The sequence below is a fragment of the Pan paniscus genome, chromosome 7 (assembly GCF_029289425.2).
Source record: "Pan paniscus chromosome 7, NHGRI_mPanPan1-v2.0_pri, whole genome shotgun sequence".
NCBI lineage: Eukaryota > Metazoa > Chordata > Mammalia > Primates > Hominidae > Pan > Pan paniscus.
This window is the reverse complement of record NC_073256.2, coordinates 77,022,000-77,037,538: the sequence shown is the minus strand read 5'-3', so window position 1 is coordinate 77,037,538 and position 15,539 is coordinate 77,022,000. Positions and strand designations below refer to the sequence as shown.

Genomic DNA, 15,539 nt, shown 5'->3' with positions numbered 1-15,539 from the left:
TGATGGAATACTTCTTCCACCACCATGCTCCTGCTCCCTCTCCTCCGGTTTCCTCTATGCCCCCACCACCTGTGGTTTGTGGACACATTTCTTAGCAGAGTTATCTTCCTTTCTCTACCCTGCTTCAACCCAGAGCTCTCTAGATGACACCCCCACCACTGCACTGCCATGGTTTCTTTCCAAAGCCCCAGTTCCTTAGTTTCTGTCCTGATTCTTCTCACAGCTTCCTGTCCCGGTCTCCCCATTCTCCTGCTTCTCATCTAACTTGTTCATGATGTATTGCTCTTCACTTGGGTTCTTTTCTCAGTCACTGCCTCTCCCTCCCTAGGTTTTTTCTGAATGATCTTTTCTTTCCTCTGATTTCAAGTACCACCAAATCTATGGATCCATCCTAAACCTCTTTCTCTTCCTTCAGCTCAGATTTAATGTAAATGATGAAGGTATCCACAGTATCTTAAATTCAGCATATCTAACCCCTAAAAAAATGCTCATTACCTCCCACACCTGCCCGTTTCTGTCTGCACGATATCACCAGTCGGCATCACCATTCACCCTTCACCTTAGCTTCACACCTGACCTTCATCCTTAACTCCTCCACCACCACTTCCCACGCAGCCAACCCTCAACCATTGCCTTATCTTTCTTCCTATGTGGTTATTGAATCCCTTTTATCACTCCTAGTTCAGATGCTTATCATTTCTTATGTAAATTATTGCAGTTGCCTTTTAATTGGTTCTCCTGCCTCTAACCCCTCCCTGCTCATAGCCACCAAATTAATCCCATGTGAAATATAAATCTGTGTTGCCATCTTGCTTCCATATGTCCAGTGGCTCTCTAAGTCTGCAGGAAGAGAACAAACTCCTTAGCATGGTGCAGGGGCAAACAAGCTCCTTGCCTGGTGCTTGTGCATTCCAGAAAAATTAAATTAATTCTGTTTCTCTCTCCTACTGAGCTGTGTCTCTGTCTTTGTCTGTATTCTCTCCACTGTCTGTAAGCACTTCTTGCATCTTCACTTACTATTCCACGCTTACCTGCTAAGTATCAGCTGAGGCCTGGCCTTGCCCAGGATGCCATTCCTAACTCCACATGGCTAGATTGGATTCCTCCTCTGGGATTTTATTAGCTTGGTACATGTCTCTTTTTCCAAATATTTTAAAGAAATCATTTCTTTGTAAGTCCACCTCTGCTTTGAACTATGACCTTCCTGAGAAGAGGAAATGCATCTGTTTATCTTTGTGACTGGCTGGAAGTAACAGCTTAGTGACTGCTTCCTAAATGGATGAATCAGAGGGCTGGTGAGGTTTATAATGCATGGGAGTCTGAAAACACCATTTATCAAAAGTACACCAAAGATAAACTCATTTAAATGGAACTATTTAAAATGGGCCATACTGAGCCTACCATCAGAATCACCAGAGTGTCATTAGCCCTAATTATCTTCCTGAGTTTAATTGATACTTAATAAGGTAGAGCATTAGAGGAGATATTTATTCCTCTAATATTCATATCATAACATAATGCCCTCTTGCAAATTCAAAATTACAGCTTTGTGACCTGAGGAGGTAAAACATAGTTTGCCTAGAGAAAAAGTGTCCTTCAAGCATCACCAGAGTGTTTAGAAAACATGAATTAAAAAACTTCTTGACAAAACGCAAATATCTTTCTCCTTCCATCTGTTCTATCTAATATTCTTTAATATATGAAAACTGTAAAAATTAATAAAAGATGCTATAAATGTTACTGCTGAAGAGAGTTCTACAGGATGAAAGAGGTGCATTTCAGCCTCATTAATCACCACACTGCAAAGGCATTGGGAAAGGATTCATCCCTCAATTGTCAGGTGATAATTAAAATGATCACACCACATGAACAGAAAGAAAAAGTGCCTCCAGTGTCACTGCGTGGGCAGGTGACACCAATCTCACCCTAAGTCATTACCTATAGTGAGCAGAAATAAGGAACTCTCTTGTTTAGGGCCAGTGAACAGGCTGGTAAAGTCTAATTTTCAGAGATCCAAATTACGGCGCTGGGGCAATTGAGAGTGATTTCATTTAAATGAGTGCACTAGAGCCACATGGGCCCACAGACAAGGGCTGCCCTCTTCATTCTTTCAACAACACTCTAACATTGAGTAGCCACTGGCTGTCTACCAGGCATGTTGCATGTACTATTTGATTTTCACCATAAACCTCTGAGGAGGGTACTGACACCACATTTCACAAATGAGGAAACCGAGACCCAGAAAGTGAATGATTTGCCTGAGGTCTTTGAGGGGCATAGCCAAGACTGAAGCCCAGACAGTGGGCTCTACTCTCACCCACACCAAAGTGTGGTTTGTACCAGCAGCATCAGCATCTCCTGGAAGTGTGTGTGAAGTGTAAATTCTTGGGCTCTGCTCTAGATCTATGGAATCAGAAACTCTGGGAGTGGGGTCAGCACTTTGGGTTGTAACTAACCCTCCAGGGGCATCTGCGGTGCTTAAAGTTGATATCCATCACGTTCTACTATAATACCATGTTTTAGGGCAGGGCTTCGCAAACTTTAATATGCATGCAAATCACCCTAAGGACTTGTTGAAATACAGCTCTGATTCAGTATGTCTGGGGCAGGGCCTGAGAATCTGCATTTCTAACCAGCTCTCAGTTCTGCTGGTAGTGCTGGTTTGTGGACTACACCTGGAGAAGTAAGGCCCTAGACTGACTGTAAGCACCTGGAAGCCAGGTTGGCTTTTTTCCCTGCTGTACTCCTGTTTAGAAGACTAGCTGACCCATACTTTATGTTGGATGAATACACCACAAGTCAGGATGTCTGCATATCTGACGTATGGACTGCAGAATTGGTGTGAATATATTAATATTGCTAACTTGAAATGCATCTGCCCAACCTGACTGTCAAAATTACTAATCACAATATGATCCATCATTGATACTCATGAACTACCATTGCCCATTGATGTGACAGACTTTTCATCGTTCTAATCTTTTGAGTGAATATGGCACTTTGGATTTGCCAAAGAGAAGTGAACATATCATGTTTTGGAAAAGGGGGAAGGCTGTGGGAAGGAAGCCAGAGAGAATAAACCAAGGTTTGAGGAGTATTAAAAAAGAGATGCCAAAGAGCTAAAAACAGAATTACCATTCAACCCAGCAATCTCATTACTGGGTAAATACCCAAAAGAATATAAATCATTCTACCACAAAGGCACATGCATGCATATGTTCATCACAGCCCTATCACAATAGCAAAGACATGGAATCAACCTAGATGTTCATCAACAGTGGACTGGGTGAAGAAAATGTGATAAATATACACTATGGAATAGTATGCAGCTATAAAAAAGAATGAAATCATGTCCTTTGCAGCAACATGGATGCAAATGGGGGCCATAATTTTAAGCAAACTAACATAGGAACAAAAAATCAAATACCTCACATTCTCACTTATAAGTAGGAGCTAAACACTGAGTACACATAGACACAAAGAAGGGAATAACAGACACCAGGACCTACTTAAAGTTGGAGGGTAGAAGGAGGGCGAGGAACAAAAAACTACCTATTGAGTATTATGCTCACTACCTGGGTAATGAAATAATCTGCACACCAAACCTCAGCAACGTACAGTTTACCCACGTAACAAAACTGCACATGTACCCCATGAGCCTAAAATAAAAGTTGAAAGGAAAAAAACGTAATTCTCGTAACACAAAAAAATAATTAAATAAATAAAGGACACTAGGGAGATAGGTGATTTGCAGTTGGCTAAGCCTCTGAGCATTGCTCCATGTTCCATCCTACCTGGACTAAAAGTTAGAAAGTCATCATTTAGGGTCAAAAAAAGAAAAGAGTTGGAAAAGCAACGGACCTCCTTTTCTACTAAAGTGGCTCAAAACTGTTGGAAGAAGTTGAATCAAAGTTGATATAAAGTCATAAAAAACAATTTAACAGAAAAAAAAAAGGTCACACAATAAACCTTGAATAAAGAGTTAATGAACGCATAAAGTGTTCAGAATGGCTAGACCATAATGACATAAGCATGAAAATGAGAAAAAAACAAAAAATAGATCGCTTTCTGGATCTCTTCCAGAAAGTGAAAAATACACTTCTCTAAATCCGTAACAAATATCTGGGTCCTTCAAGGAATCAAATATTTTTAAATAGCCTACAGGACACAAGACTGTAACTCTTCCTAAGTGAAACACTTGAGGAAGGTAGCTCTTGATGTATCTGGGTTGGCTGAACATTGATAAACACAGTACATTGATTGTAATCACTGGGCTGCAGTGATTTATAAAAAATAATTCCAAAAATTGATTTTGGACATGTCACAAAGCTCAAGAGCAAGACTTCTCATTCTGCCAGAAATCCCCAGCAGAACTGAGAATAACGTTGAGCTGTATTAAAATGGTAGCATAAATATTACTTTGTTTGATTAAAATTTAAACAAATTGTAATGAACAGATACAACGGCTCTTTTAGACTTTATATTGACCACATTTAAAGATCAAACAGCCCAGCAGGAGTATATGACTTTCAAGCACTCTCAAAATTAGTATTTTGACTAAGATTTTTTGAACTAATATTTATAGAATATTTATGTAACTGGGGCAACTTAATATTCTAAACAATGACAATTCTTCAAAGCATTGCTCTAAAAGGAGGAATTTATAATACATACACTATTAGCATTTCATAACTGGCTGATACAAGATAAATTTTGATGTAAAAATCTGATGATCCCTAAAGAGAGGCCTTCAATATGATTGTTATAATGACTCATTAATAAGCCTGTGAAGGGCATAACCAAGCTCCATGCACATGCCATTTTTTAATGATTATGGTCAGAAGTAGTATTAATTACTTTTTTAAAGCACAGAAATACAACTGGTAGACCAAAATAGAACACTGTCCCCTGCCTGCTAGCCCAGTGCCCATCGCCTCTATAGTACCTAGAATCCCATCCACTTTGGGGTCTATTGGGAATGTGAGTAATCCTGAAAACACAGGTATATATCCTGATTCAGAATAATAGAAGCTTCTTGATGTTACATTGCAATGGCTTTTCCAAAAGATATTCCAAACATCTTTTGCTTATTACAGATGCTCTGATATGCTGCCCAGCCACTGAGAGGGCTGCCAGAAAGTCCTCAGATAACAGCTCCCTTTGGAACCTCTAGCTGAAGAGAACCTCTTTGCCCAAGTTTACTACCTTTTCCTAGGACAGCCAGCACACAGTGACTGAGCGCTGTGTGCATATAAAGCCCTGACTGTTAAGTCAAACTGCAAATGCTCATGCCGGCTTCAGAATGTCCGAGGCTTCACTGGAGATGACTGAATCCCAGCTTAATTTCTCCTACTGTCCAACTTTCTTCTGTAGTAACTTCCCCAACAGGTGTTGACCCAAAGAGCACTCCCTAATAAATCTTTGGCATGTTAGTCACATCATAGTCTGCTCCCCAGAGAACTCAAAGTGTAACAATTAGTAGTCAACAACCCAACGTGTAGCAATTACTAATCAAAGTTCTCCTTCAACAACTGTCTTTATGGAGAACTAGGAACCATGGTAATAGGACTAAAGCTCCAGGTTCTGGAACCATGCTGTGATGCAACGTGCAGGATTGACCCAGAATGACCTTCTATTCTCACTGCCTAAAGATTGGGCTGTCTGGGAGGGGCCCAACCACCTTGTCCCTGCAGGAGGTATTGTATTACCCATTTGGTGGTGGAGATGGGGGAGGGTGGGGAAAGGGGGGGAGGGTTTCATAACCCAAGGCCCAAAATTCTCCAGAGGTTGAGAAGCAGGTAATCCTAGACAAATGCTATAAACAAACAGCTGAAATCCCAAACCAGATGGCCTAGCACCAAATTGGACTGCTTATTTCCCCTGACAAGGCCACTTTCTCACACCTACTCTAGAAAAGGCGGGATGGCAGAGAGAGCAAGTTCTCTGCACTGGAACACAGGATCTCCCTCCCTCACAACCTCCCATATGTCCAAAGGATGGCTGGCTTCTTCAGGTCTCTCTGAGGGTGCATGGGAGGAAGGAAGCATGTGGCTTTTCTTCTCTCATTGATGCTGGCTGCATGTGGCTTTTCCTTTCCCTATTAAAGTCTGCCAGTGGTGTTGGAATTTATCTTGAATTTTTGTGGCTAACAAATGGACACCTGTATTGGGCCCTCCTTGCACAGTACTGCTGACCACAAAGGAATGAACTCTGCTTAGTACCACTTACGGCTTTTTCAAGACATCAGAGGGGTTAATGGCTACCTGAAAAAAGTTGCTAGGAGAGCCAGTGGTAGATTGACCGGGGCATCTGAATATCCCAAAACCAGAGAGCAGATAGCCTGAAGTGAGAAGTTTTAAGTAGCTGGGCAGAGTTGACCATCCACTGTGGGCAAGAGCAGAATTGTCTTCAGTAGCCCTGAGTGCTTCTTCAGCATGGCCAAGTCAGCAAGCTAAAAAGCATGGGATGGTGGAGCCCCTATCCTTGATGAAGGAACTGTACCCCAGCTCAGCTCCCCAGGGACCATGGGCTTCCTCTCCATGATAGGCGGGCTGTTCCTTAACCAAAGCCATAGGACATTATGAAATTTGTCTTGGACCCTGGCGTGTGACAACTGAAGGCCCAAATGGGACCCAAGTTGCCCCTCCAAAGGTCTTCTAGTATTTCCCACAAGAATAGCTTTGATTTATGTATAGCATTACCTTTTAAAACACATTCGCATGGATTAATTCAGTAAGATCTCAGTAGGTTCACATCAACGTATTGAACTTTTCAAGGGACGTATTAAGTAATCCATACATTTTCAGGGAGAAAAATTGGAACATAGGATTGGATAAAGGACATTTTTCTTACTGATTTAAGAAAAAAATGTATAAAGGGCTAGAACTTGAATCACAGTTACTTGCACATGTAATAAATTATCTTTTTTAAAAAAGGTAAGATTACATGCAGCTTGTACAGAAATTCCTAGAGATATGGTCAGCATAATTTAAGCGCATGATATAAGCCCTGAAGCTTACTTTAAAACTTCCTTTGATAAAAGCTTTAAAGAGAGAGACATCAGATGTTCAGAGGCTTAGGTGAGAGGAGGTTGGAGAAAAGGAGTTAGAGCTAAGAGGAAGTGACTGATGGAAAAGAACACAGAAGTCTATGATTAGGCAAGGCAGGATGCTCCATGTAGTCTGTACACTCAAAAGCAATTTTACAAATGTCCCCCAAATACACTATATGATGTAGCCACCCAGGAAAATGTGGCATCCCTGGAACAATGTGGACTTGCTGTTTCTTTTCTGAAATGCCTGCCTTACTTCTCCTCCTCTGGGAAATAGGATACATTTCAATAAAATAAGATCCATTCAATAAATACATGCTTATCAGAGGCCCACTAGGTGCCAGATATTTGCTGGGGGCCAAATAGGAAGAAGTCATAATGTAAGAAACAGACCCACCAATTATTGCAGTGGAGTGTAATGGATGATTGAAATGGGTCCTAGTCTTGCACTTTGAAGAGCATGAGTAATGACTACTTGATCTGAGAATGTCATATTTTGCTATACACATAGCTGCCTATAACTGCCATCTATGGGGGGAGGGTCACTCCATAGAGTTAATCTGCTTATGAAATTAAGAAGGGACGTAAGTTTTATCTATACTGATTTGAAATGTCTCCAAACTATGCCCTTAATTTGTTATAGTAATAGTAATTTGTAATAATGTGTCACCAGAAAGCTAAGCAGCATTGCCTTTCTGAGTTACTTCTCATAGAATCCCAGATCCTTAGAAAGTAGAAAGAACCCTAAAGACTAACCATTCTACCCTCCATGTAGCCCAAAAACCTCTTCTCCAAAATCCTCATAAGTGGTCATACAAACAGGAGGTAATTTCATCTGCTTCCTTTGTTTGCACTGAAGTGATCCACTTAAGCGCAAGCCCGGTAGCACGTTACACTCTTGGAAGTAGTGATCTGCAGGGTGCATTTCTGGGGCACAAAAATGCTTCTGAAAGCCCCATGCCACCCCTGTATATGACATGATCATAAAGCAGATGTTTCCTAGTTTTAATTTTTGTGAACTCTCTGATGGATTAAGCCGAACATCTTGGAGCTTTATTCATTATTGCTACAGAGGATAATTTGTGCCTGGGGTAACAGTAATTTGGAGTTATTAATGAAAATGAAAGTTAATTTTATAAAGCATCTAAAACTCTGGCTGAGCCAAAACATGGAGTACTCAGATGAATTTAATCCAAGTTTCCTTTTTCCACTCCAAAGGATAAATATTACTTTTGTTGCGATAATTTTTTAAAAATTATGTTGCCACACATGGTCTTGTATTGCGCATTCATTGAACATACCTGCAACCCTTCAATGGCCAGTTTAAGGATTGAAGGTGTCAGTTTGGAGGCTTGTTTGAAGGAAAAATTACTCCAGTCTATAATTAAAATGAAGCCATTTATCTGAAGCTCCGGATCTTCGATTAGGACTTCCAATGACAGCAGGATGGCACGAAGGATGTCTGTGAAGGAGTTCCTGCAGCCAGAGCAGAAAGGAGAGCTGTGTGTGAATATGAGCAGGTGATAGCACGTTGCGTGCAACAGTGCTGGCCTCTGCATGCCACTGCTCCATGAACCCAGCCTGGAGGGTCACACTGGCGTCCTGTACCCAAAGGGACTGAAAATACATTTGCTAAACTTCACAGCAATAATGCTTCAAGACTTGCAGGTTGGACACCTCCCTTGGCTCTGCACCCCAAACTTAATGAGATGTCCCTCTTCTGTGTTCCTGTGGCTTTCCATACCCTGCTTCCTCCACAGCCCCAATTGCATTTCGTTGAAATGCATCCCTTACCCATCTTTCTCCCTCACAGAGCTCTGATGTCCTTGAGGGTAGGGATTGCGCCATAATCATAGTTGTTTCCCCAGTACAATGAATCATTGCTGAACAAATGAGGTGAGGCCTCAATCAGAGGTGTTTATTTTGATGAAAGCTCTTTTATTTCCTTTGTGTTTAAAAAATCCTGCTAAGAATGTAGAAACATTCATGCCATTGATGCTATTTTTTAGCTTCAATTCTTGGATAGAGAAAAATAAAACAGGAAGTATGACTTATTTTCAGTGAAGGTCTACAGAGTGTGATTTGGGAGGGAATTCGCTTTGAGTACATCAGTAACTATGACAACAGGCAGACCTGAATACAAACTAGAATGACAGCTCTCCAGTTCTGTGTGTATTCCTCCACATCATATATGCCCATTTGCCACTTGATTTTTGTTTTAAATAATTTTCAGACATGAAGAAGTGATGACAAATTCACTCTATTTCACTCAGTAAATTATCTGAGCTATAAATCTAAGATCTTAGAGGATCTCTAGATTCAGTGTTTTTCTTTGGTGAGCAGGAAAATATGAGCTTGGATGGCAAGTGATGGCAAAATCTGCTACTCCCCCTAAGTTTTCCTTAAAATCAGAAGCCAAGTCCTCTTGTGAAATCAGTGTGAAACAATCAGATTCTTGAGCATTCCAATCTGGTTCAAAGCCAATGACTCCAGATTAGAAATCAGGAAATCTGTGATAAAAATGTAAGCCAGGGCCGGGCGCGGTGGCTAATGCCTGTAATCCCAGGACTTTTAGAGGCTGAAGCGGGCAGATCACCTGATGTCAGGAGATTGAGACCAGCCTGGCCAACATGGTGAAACCCCGTCTCGACTAAAAATACAAAAATTAGCTGGGCATGGTGGCAGGCACCTGTAATCCCAGCTACTTGGGAGGCTGAGGCAAGAGAATCGCTTGAACCCACGAGGTGAAGGTTGCAGTGAGCTGAGATCGCGCCATTGCACTCCAGCCTGGGAGTTGCAGCCAGCCTCTGTCTCATAAAAAAAAAAAAAAAAAAATGCAAGCCACTAAGAATATACTAAATGCCTGGTATAAACTCAGTGTTATGCCTCATGCTTAAAGATATAAATTAGAATGTCCTATTTCTACTTTCAAAGGACTCTTATTTTAGTTGGGGGGGGGGTGGTAGATTAGCAACATGAAAGGAATCAATACAATTTGAGTAGTCAGGGAAGAGTTTATGGAGGGATGAAGGCTCGGGATAATCTTGAAGAATGGATAGGAATTTTATGGATAATTGGGAAAAGGGGGAGCAAGACTTTTTCAGGAGAGAGAAGTGACACAGATGAAAAATAAAGATATTAGCCCATTCTGTTTCTGTATAGTTCTTCTTACTAAAAATCATTTCCTTATATTAAGCCAAAATTTTCCTCCTTCAAATCCACCCAGTGGGGGTAGTTCTGCTATATAGAAAAAAACCCTCAAGTCTCCCCACACCACACACTTTCAACTATCTAAGCATGGTGGTCATGATACCCTACATAATCTCTAGATTAAAAAAAATTGTAACTTTAACCTTTTCTCATAGAAAATGGTTCTTAATACTCTTTTTGTCATTATGATTTCCTTTCAGATATATTCCCTTTTAATTTTTAGAGATGTCCTATTCCTGTTGTTGTAGAATAGGTTTTCATTGGGACTTTGTGTGCTTTTGTTTTTCCTTTCACATCAAAACAATTATCCAAAGACCCAAGTCTTTTTCAGAGATACAGCTTTGTATTGGAAGCAAACATTGATTTAAGAGGAACAAGGGAGCAAAGATTATGAATTTAGGCAATTCCAAATGGAAATGCCCAATTGGTAAACCGGAAATGATCATTAGGGCATCAGGGAGTCTGAGTCGAGATAAGCTTTCTTAGGAAGAGCATAAACACAGAGAAAGTCAGGATGGAAAGGTTAAGCCTAAGGTAAAGCTTACATACAGTACTGAGGTTGAAGGAGGAAGAATTAAATAATAAAAGGGGAGAGGATCAAGGTTCTGTTAAAAAAGAAAAAGAAGAAGAAGAGAATGTTTCAAGAAGCAAGGGTATGACAGATTGCATTACTGTGTTACTGACACCAATTCTTCACTTATCCCTGTATCCACACACTAGCTATGGCCTCCTTGAGGATACAGTGTATTTTTTGTCTCTTGTTCATGTGACTTGATTTGACAGTAAACATTATTAGTAACTTTAACCACTGGCACCATGACAGGATGCCAATTCCAAGCCTAGCTCTCAAGAGACTTCAGGTGTTACCACTGTTCTCTTGCCCTTCTACCGTTGCTATAGTAAAAAATATGCCACAGCCAGCATGCTGAACTGTGAACTAGGGTGAAAGACACACAGACCAGTGACTCCCCAGCCAACTAGCAGGTTTTCATTAGAAGTAGTGCTACCTAGTTGAACCCAGCCTAGATAAACTGCAGCTACCCACAGGTGCATAAGCAGCAATAAATGATTGCTTTCTTAAGCCACAGAGTTTTGAGATGGTTTGTTACATAGCAATAGCTATCCAACACCAAAAGGTAGTTAACAAAGTCAAATGAAGAAAAAAGATCAAGGAGAATAGGAAGGAGAAAGGACCATTGAATTTCACAACAAATACTCTTTTGGGGGTTGTGGGAGAGCACTTTTAGTTGAATGGTGAAGATAGAAATAATTAACTTTGAAGATCTTAAGCAAATTACTTAATCTCTATCTCATTTTACTCCTTTAACTACAAGCTGGCACATCTTTTCAACACATATCCACACTTACCCACTCCAAGAGAAAATACTGAGCTCTGCCTGGAAACCATTCTATGCATTTTGGAGACCACAACCTTTATTGCAGCACAGGCACTGGCAGTGAAGGAAATGTTATGTTCCTGGGATGATCCCAGGAGAAAAGTAAAAGGTTTATGGACTTCATTACAGTTTCCAAATGTTTGAATGCTTTACTTTTCCAGAGAAACTGGGCAGGCAGGAAAGAGTTGCATGGACTGTGTCTTGAGTCATGAAGCTTTGCCAGTGTGGAGGAGTGTAAGCCTATCTCTTACCTTAGCTGCAGTCATTACCTTGATTTCCTTAGTTCTTGGCTTCCTTGTATGAATTTCCTCGTTGTTTTCCTCTTCGGTTTTTACAACACCCTTTGACTTCTGGACTCCTAGCTTTTTAAAATTTAAAATGGCTATCAGACTTAATAATTTATGTAGATACTCCACCCTCAAAAACATGGAGCATAACTCCCCACTCCATAAGTGAGCTGAGCATTGTGGCTTCCTTCAAAGAGTACAGTATAGAAAGAGGAAGAAGAGTTACTGTACAGTGGAGAAACGCTACCTCAGCCAGGTGATCCAGCTCAACCTAGCCAGTGGTACATCATGTTGACTGTATTTATTCTTCCTAAGGTGATGAAAATGGCACTTGACCTCTATGATCTTCCTCCCAAATAAATATAACCCAAGAGTAATCATGAGAAAAACATTAGACAAATTCCAATTGAGGGACATTCTACAAAATACCTGACAGGTACTGCTCAAAATTGTCAAGTTTATCAAAAAACAATGAAAGTCTGAGAAACTGTCACAGCCAAGAGGAGCCTAAAGAAACATAAAGACTAAAGGTAATGTAGGATCTTGGGTGGGATCCTGGGACAGAAAAAGAACATTAAGTAAAAACTAAAAAAAAAAAATCCAAATAACGTATGGACATTAATGAATAACGTATTAATAATGGTTCATTAGTTGTAACAGTAACACTGTACTACTATAAGCTGAAAATAATAGATGAAATTAGAAGGCAGGACATAGGGGAAGTCTCTGTACTGTCTTCACAGTAATTGTGTAAATCTAACATTGTTGTAAATAAAAAGTTTATTTTTAAAAAATAAATGCCTTCTAGAGTTTATAATCTGCCAGAGTAAATCTTCATAAATATTCTAACAAGGATCCTAAGCAAACCAAAATGGTCATAAGCAGTTCACCTACTTTATGCAAATTGCAGAAATGAGAACAGAAGACATTTCTAGAGTTTCTTCATTCTACCAAATCATTTACATTTATATATGGTTTTACTCCAAAAACTCAGGGGGAAAATTTTTTTGATTTATTTTATTGCCTGCAATCACAATTCTATCAGAGTATTTTAGCACTTGTATCAAAATGAACTAACATGACAAATGGATATTTACATTTCTTCCACTCTTTTCTATAATTTGCATAGCATTTATACAGTCAGTTATGGATATTAGTTTTGAATTAATTATAAGTTCAAATGTGATAATGTATGTGAGAGGACTATGTGAACTGCAAATTGCCAGTGAAATGTAGAGAACTCTATTAGCAGAAAATAGAAAACTTAAATTTTTTCCCCATAAAGGATTTTATACAAGTTAGGACTTAGTAAATGTTTATCTACAGGGGTTTCATCATTACACTGTGAGCAGTTAGAGATTATGAATAGTGACTCATTTTTAGGTTCTACTGTTGTATATACGAGTTAAGCACCTGAGGCTTTAAAACCTAAGTCGACAGCACCATACAAATGAAATACAAAATAGTGGAAATTAGTAAGTTCTTACCAATGAGAAAGTATTCAAATTTCAAGACATGGCCCATTTGTGCTTTGAGTTTTTAGTGGAGATTCCAGAACTTGATCCCAGTGCTAGACTCATAAGAAAAATAAGGCTATAAGTGATCAGATAACCATGTAAAGATATGATGGAGTTGAAGGAGACATTTTTTTTTAGGAGGAATAGGAGGCAGCCTCTTAGTCAATTCTGAAATCACAGGGCATATTCCTATACTAATTTTTTGTGCTGCAGCAAGACATCTATTACAGACAACCCACAAAGTGGGAGAAAATATTTGCAAACTATGCAACTAATAAAGGACTAATATCCAGAATCTACAAGGAACTCCAACAAATAAGCAAGAAAAAGACAAATAATTCCATCAAAATGTGGGCTAAAGACGTGAATAGACACTTCTCAAAAGAAGATATACAAAGGGCCAACAAACATATGAAAAAATGCTCAACATCACCAATTATCAGGGAAAGACAAATCAAAACCACAATGCAATACCTAAACTTACTCCTGCAAGAATGGCCATAATCAAAAAAATAAAAAAATAATAGTTGTTGGCATGGATGTGGTGAAAAGGGAACACCTTTACACTGCTGGTGGGAATGTAAACTAGTACAACCACTATGGAAAACAGCATGAAGATTCCTTAAAGAAATAAAAGTAGATCTACCATTTGATCCAGCAATCCCACTGAGTATCTACTCAGAGGAAAAGAAGTCATTATAAGAAAAAGACACTTGCTCACGCATGTTTATAGCGGGATAATTTGCAATTTCAAAAATATGGAATCAGCCCAAATGTCCATCAATCAATGAGTAAACAAAGAAAATGTAGTATGCCATGGAATACTACTCAAACATAAAAAGGAATGAAATAATGGCATTCACAGCAACCTGAATGGAGTTGGAGACCATTATTCTAACTGAAGTAACGTGGGAATGGAAAGCCAAACATCATATCTTCTCACTTAGAAGTGGGAGCTAAGCTATGAGGATGCAAAGGTATAAGAATGATACAGTGGCCGGGCACGTGGCTCACACCTGTAATCCCAGCACTTTGGGAGGCTGAGGCGGGCGGATCACGAGGTCAAGAGATCGAGACCATCTTGGCTAACACGGTGAAACCCCATCTCTACTAAAAATACAAAAAATTAGCCTGGCGTGGCGTCGGGCGCCTGTAATGCCAGCTACTCAGGAGGCTGAGGCAGGAGAATGGCGTGAACCCAGGAGGCGGAGCTTGCAGTGAGCCGAGATCGTGCCACTGCACTCCAGCCTGGGCGACAGAATGAGAGTCCGTCTCAAAAAAAAAAAAAAAAAAGAATGATACAGTGGACTTTGGAGACTTGGGGGGAAGGATAGGAGGGGAATGAGAAATAAAAGGGTACACATTGGGTACAGTGTACACTGTTCAGGTGACAGGTGCACCAAAATCTACTAAAGAACTTATCCGTGTAACCAAACACCACCTGTTCCCCCAAAACTTTATTGAAATAAAAACAAAAAATAAAATTTTTTTTATAAAAAAACTCTTTGCCCAGTTCTGTCTTTAAACCTCTTGACATCACACTTAATATGATGATTTGACTTTGGAAATTTCTTAAGGTCCACCACAAACCACAAAGTGGTTTTGCAGATGATTTTTGCCAAATATCTATGCCTTGGTTATAGGTGCAAAAACATTGCATCCCACCACATGTCTTCCTCTCTTCATCCCATTTGAAACTTCTTCCAAAATTACTTCCTAAAATAACTATGATGTGGTTCTTACAGTTTCAGAGTGTGCTTTGCCTTTCCTCTGATAATGATGTCTAAGCCAAGGTGGAGAGGCAAATGTGCTCCTTCTGTACGTCTGCTGATGTATTTTGACCTCTAGACTGGGGAAAAATCCTCCTTTGGCAAACTGGCAAAAGGGCCTGTACTTGAGAAAGGTGATTGGGCTTAACACTGTGGATCTGCCACTCACCAAACATGCAACCATCCATACAAACTGAAGTTCAGCAATGGACAATTTCCTGTTTCTTACACTTGTAGGGTTATCGCTAGCACTATCCAAAATAATACGTGTGAAGGAGCCTCCTATCCCAACAGGAGGCAGTATTTGT

The 15,539-nt window shown here is 39.9% G+C and overlaps 1 protein-coding gene across 1 annotated transcript in view; it reads right to left on the bottom strand.

Moving 5' to 3' along the window:
- The window catches only part of CLVS1 (clavesin 1), a 216,872-nt gene that overhangs the window by 119,359 nt on the left and 81,974 nt on the right, over nt 1–15,539 (bottom strand). Inside the window, exon 3 of the mRNA XM_003805105.6 lies at nt 8,353–8,527. Within this exon, the coding sequence (XP_003805153.1) occupies nt 8,353–8,527 (175 nt within the window). The remainder of the gene's footprint in view (nt 1–8,352; nt 8,528–15,539) is intronic.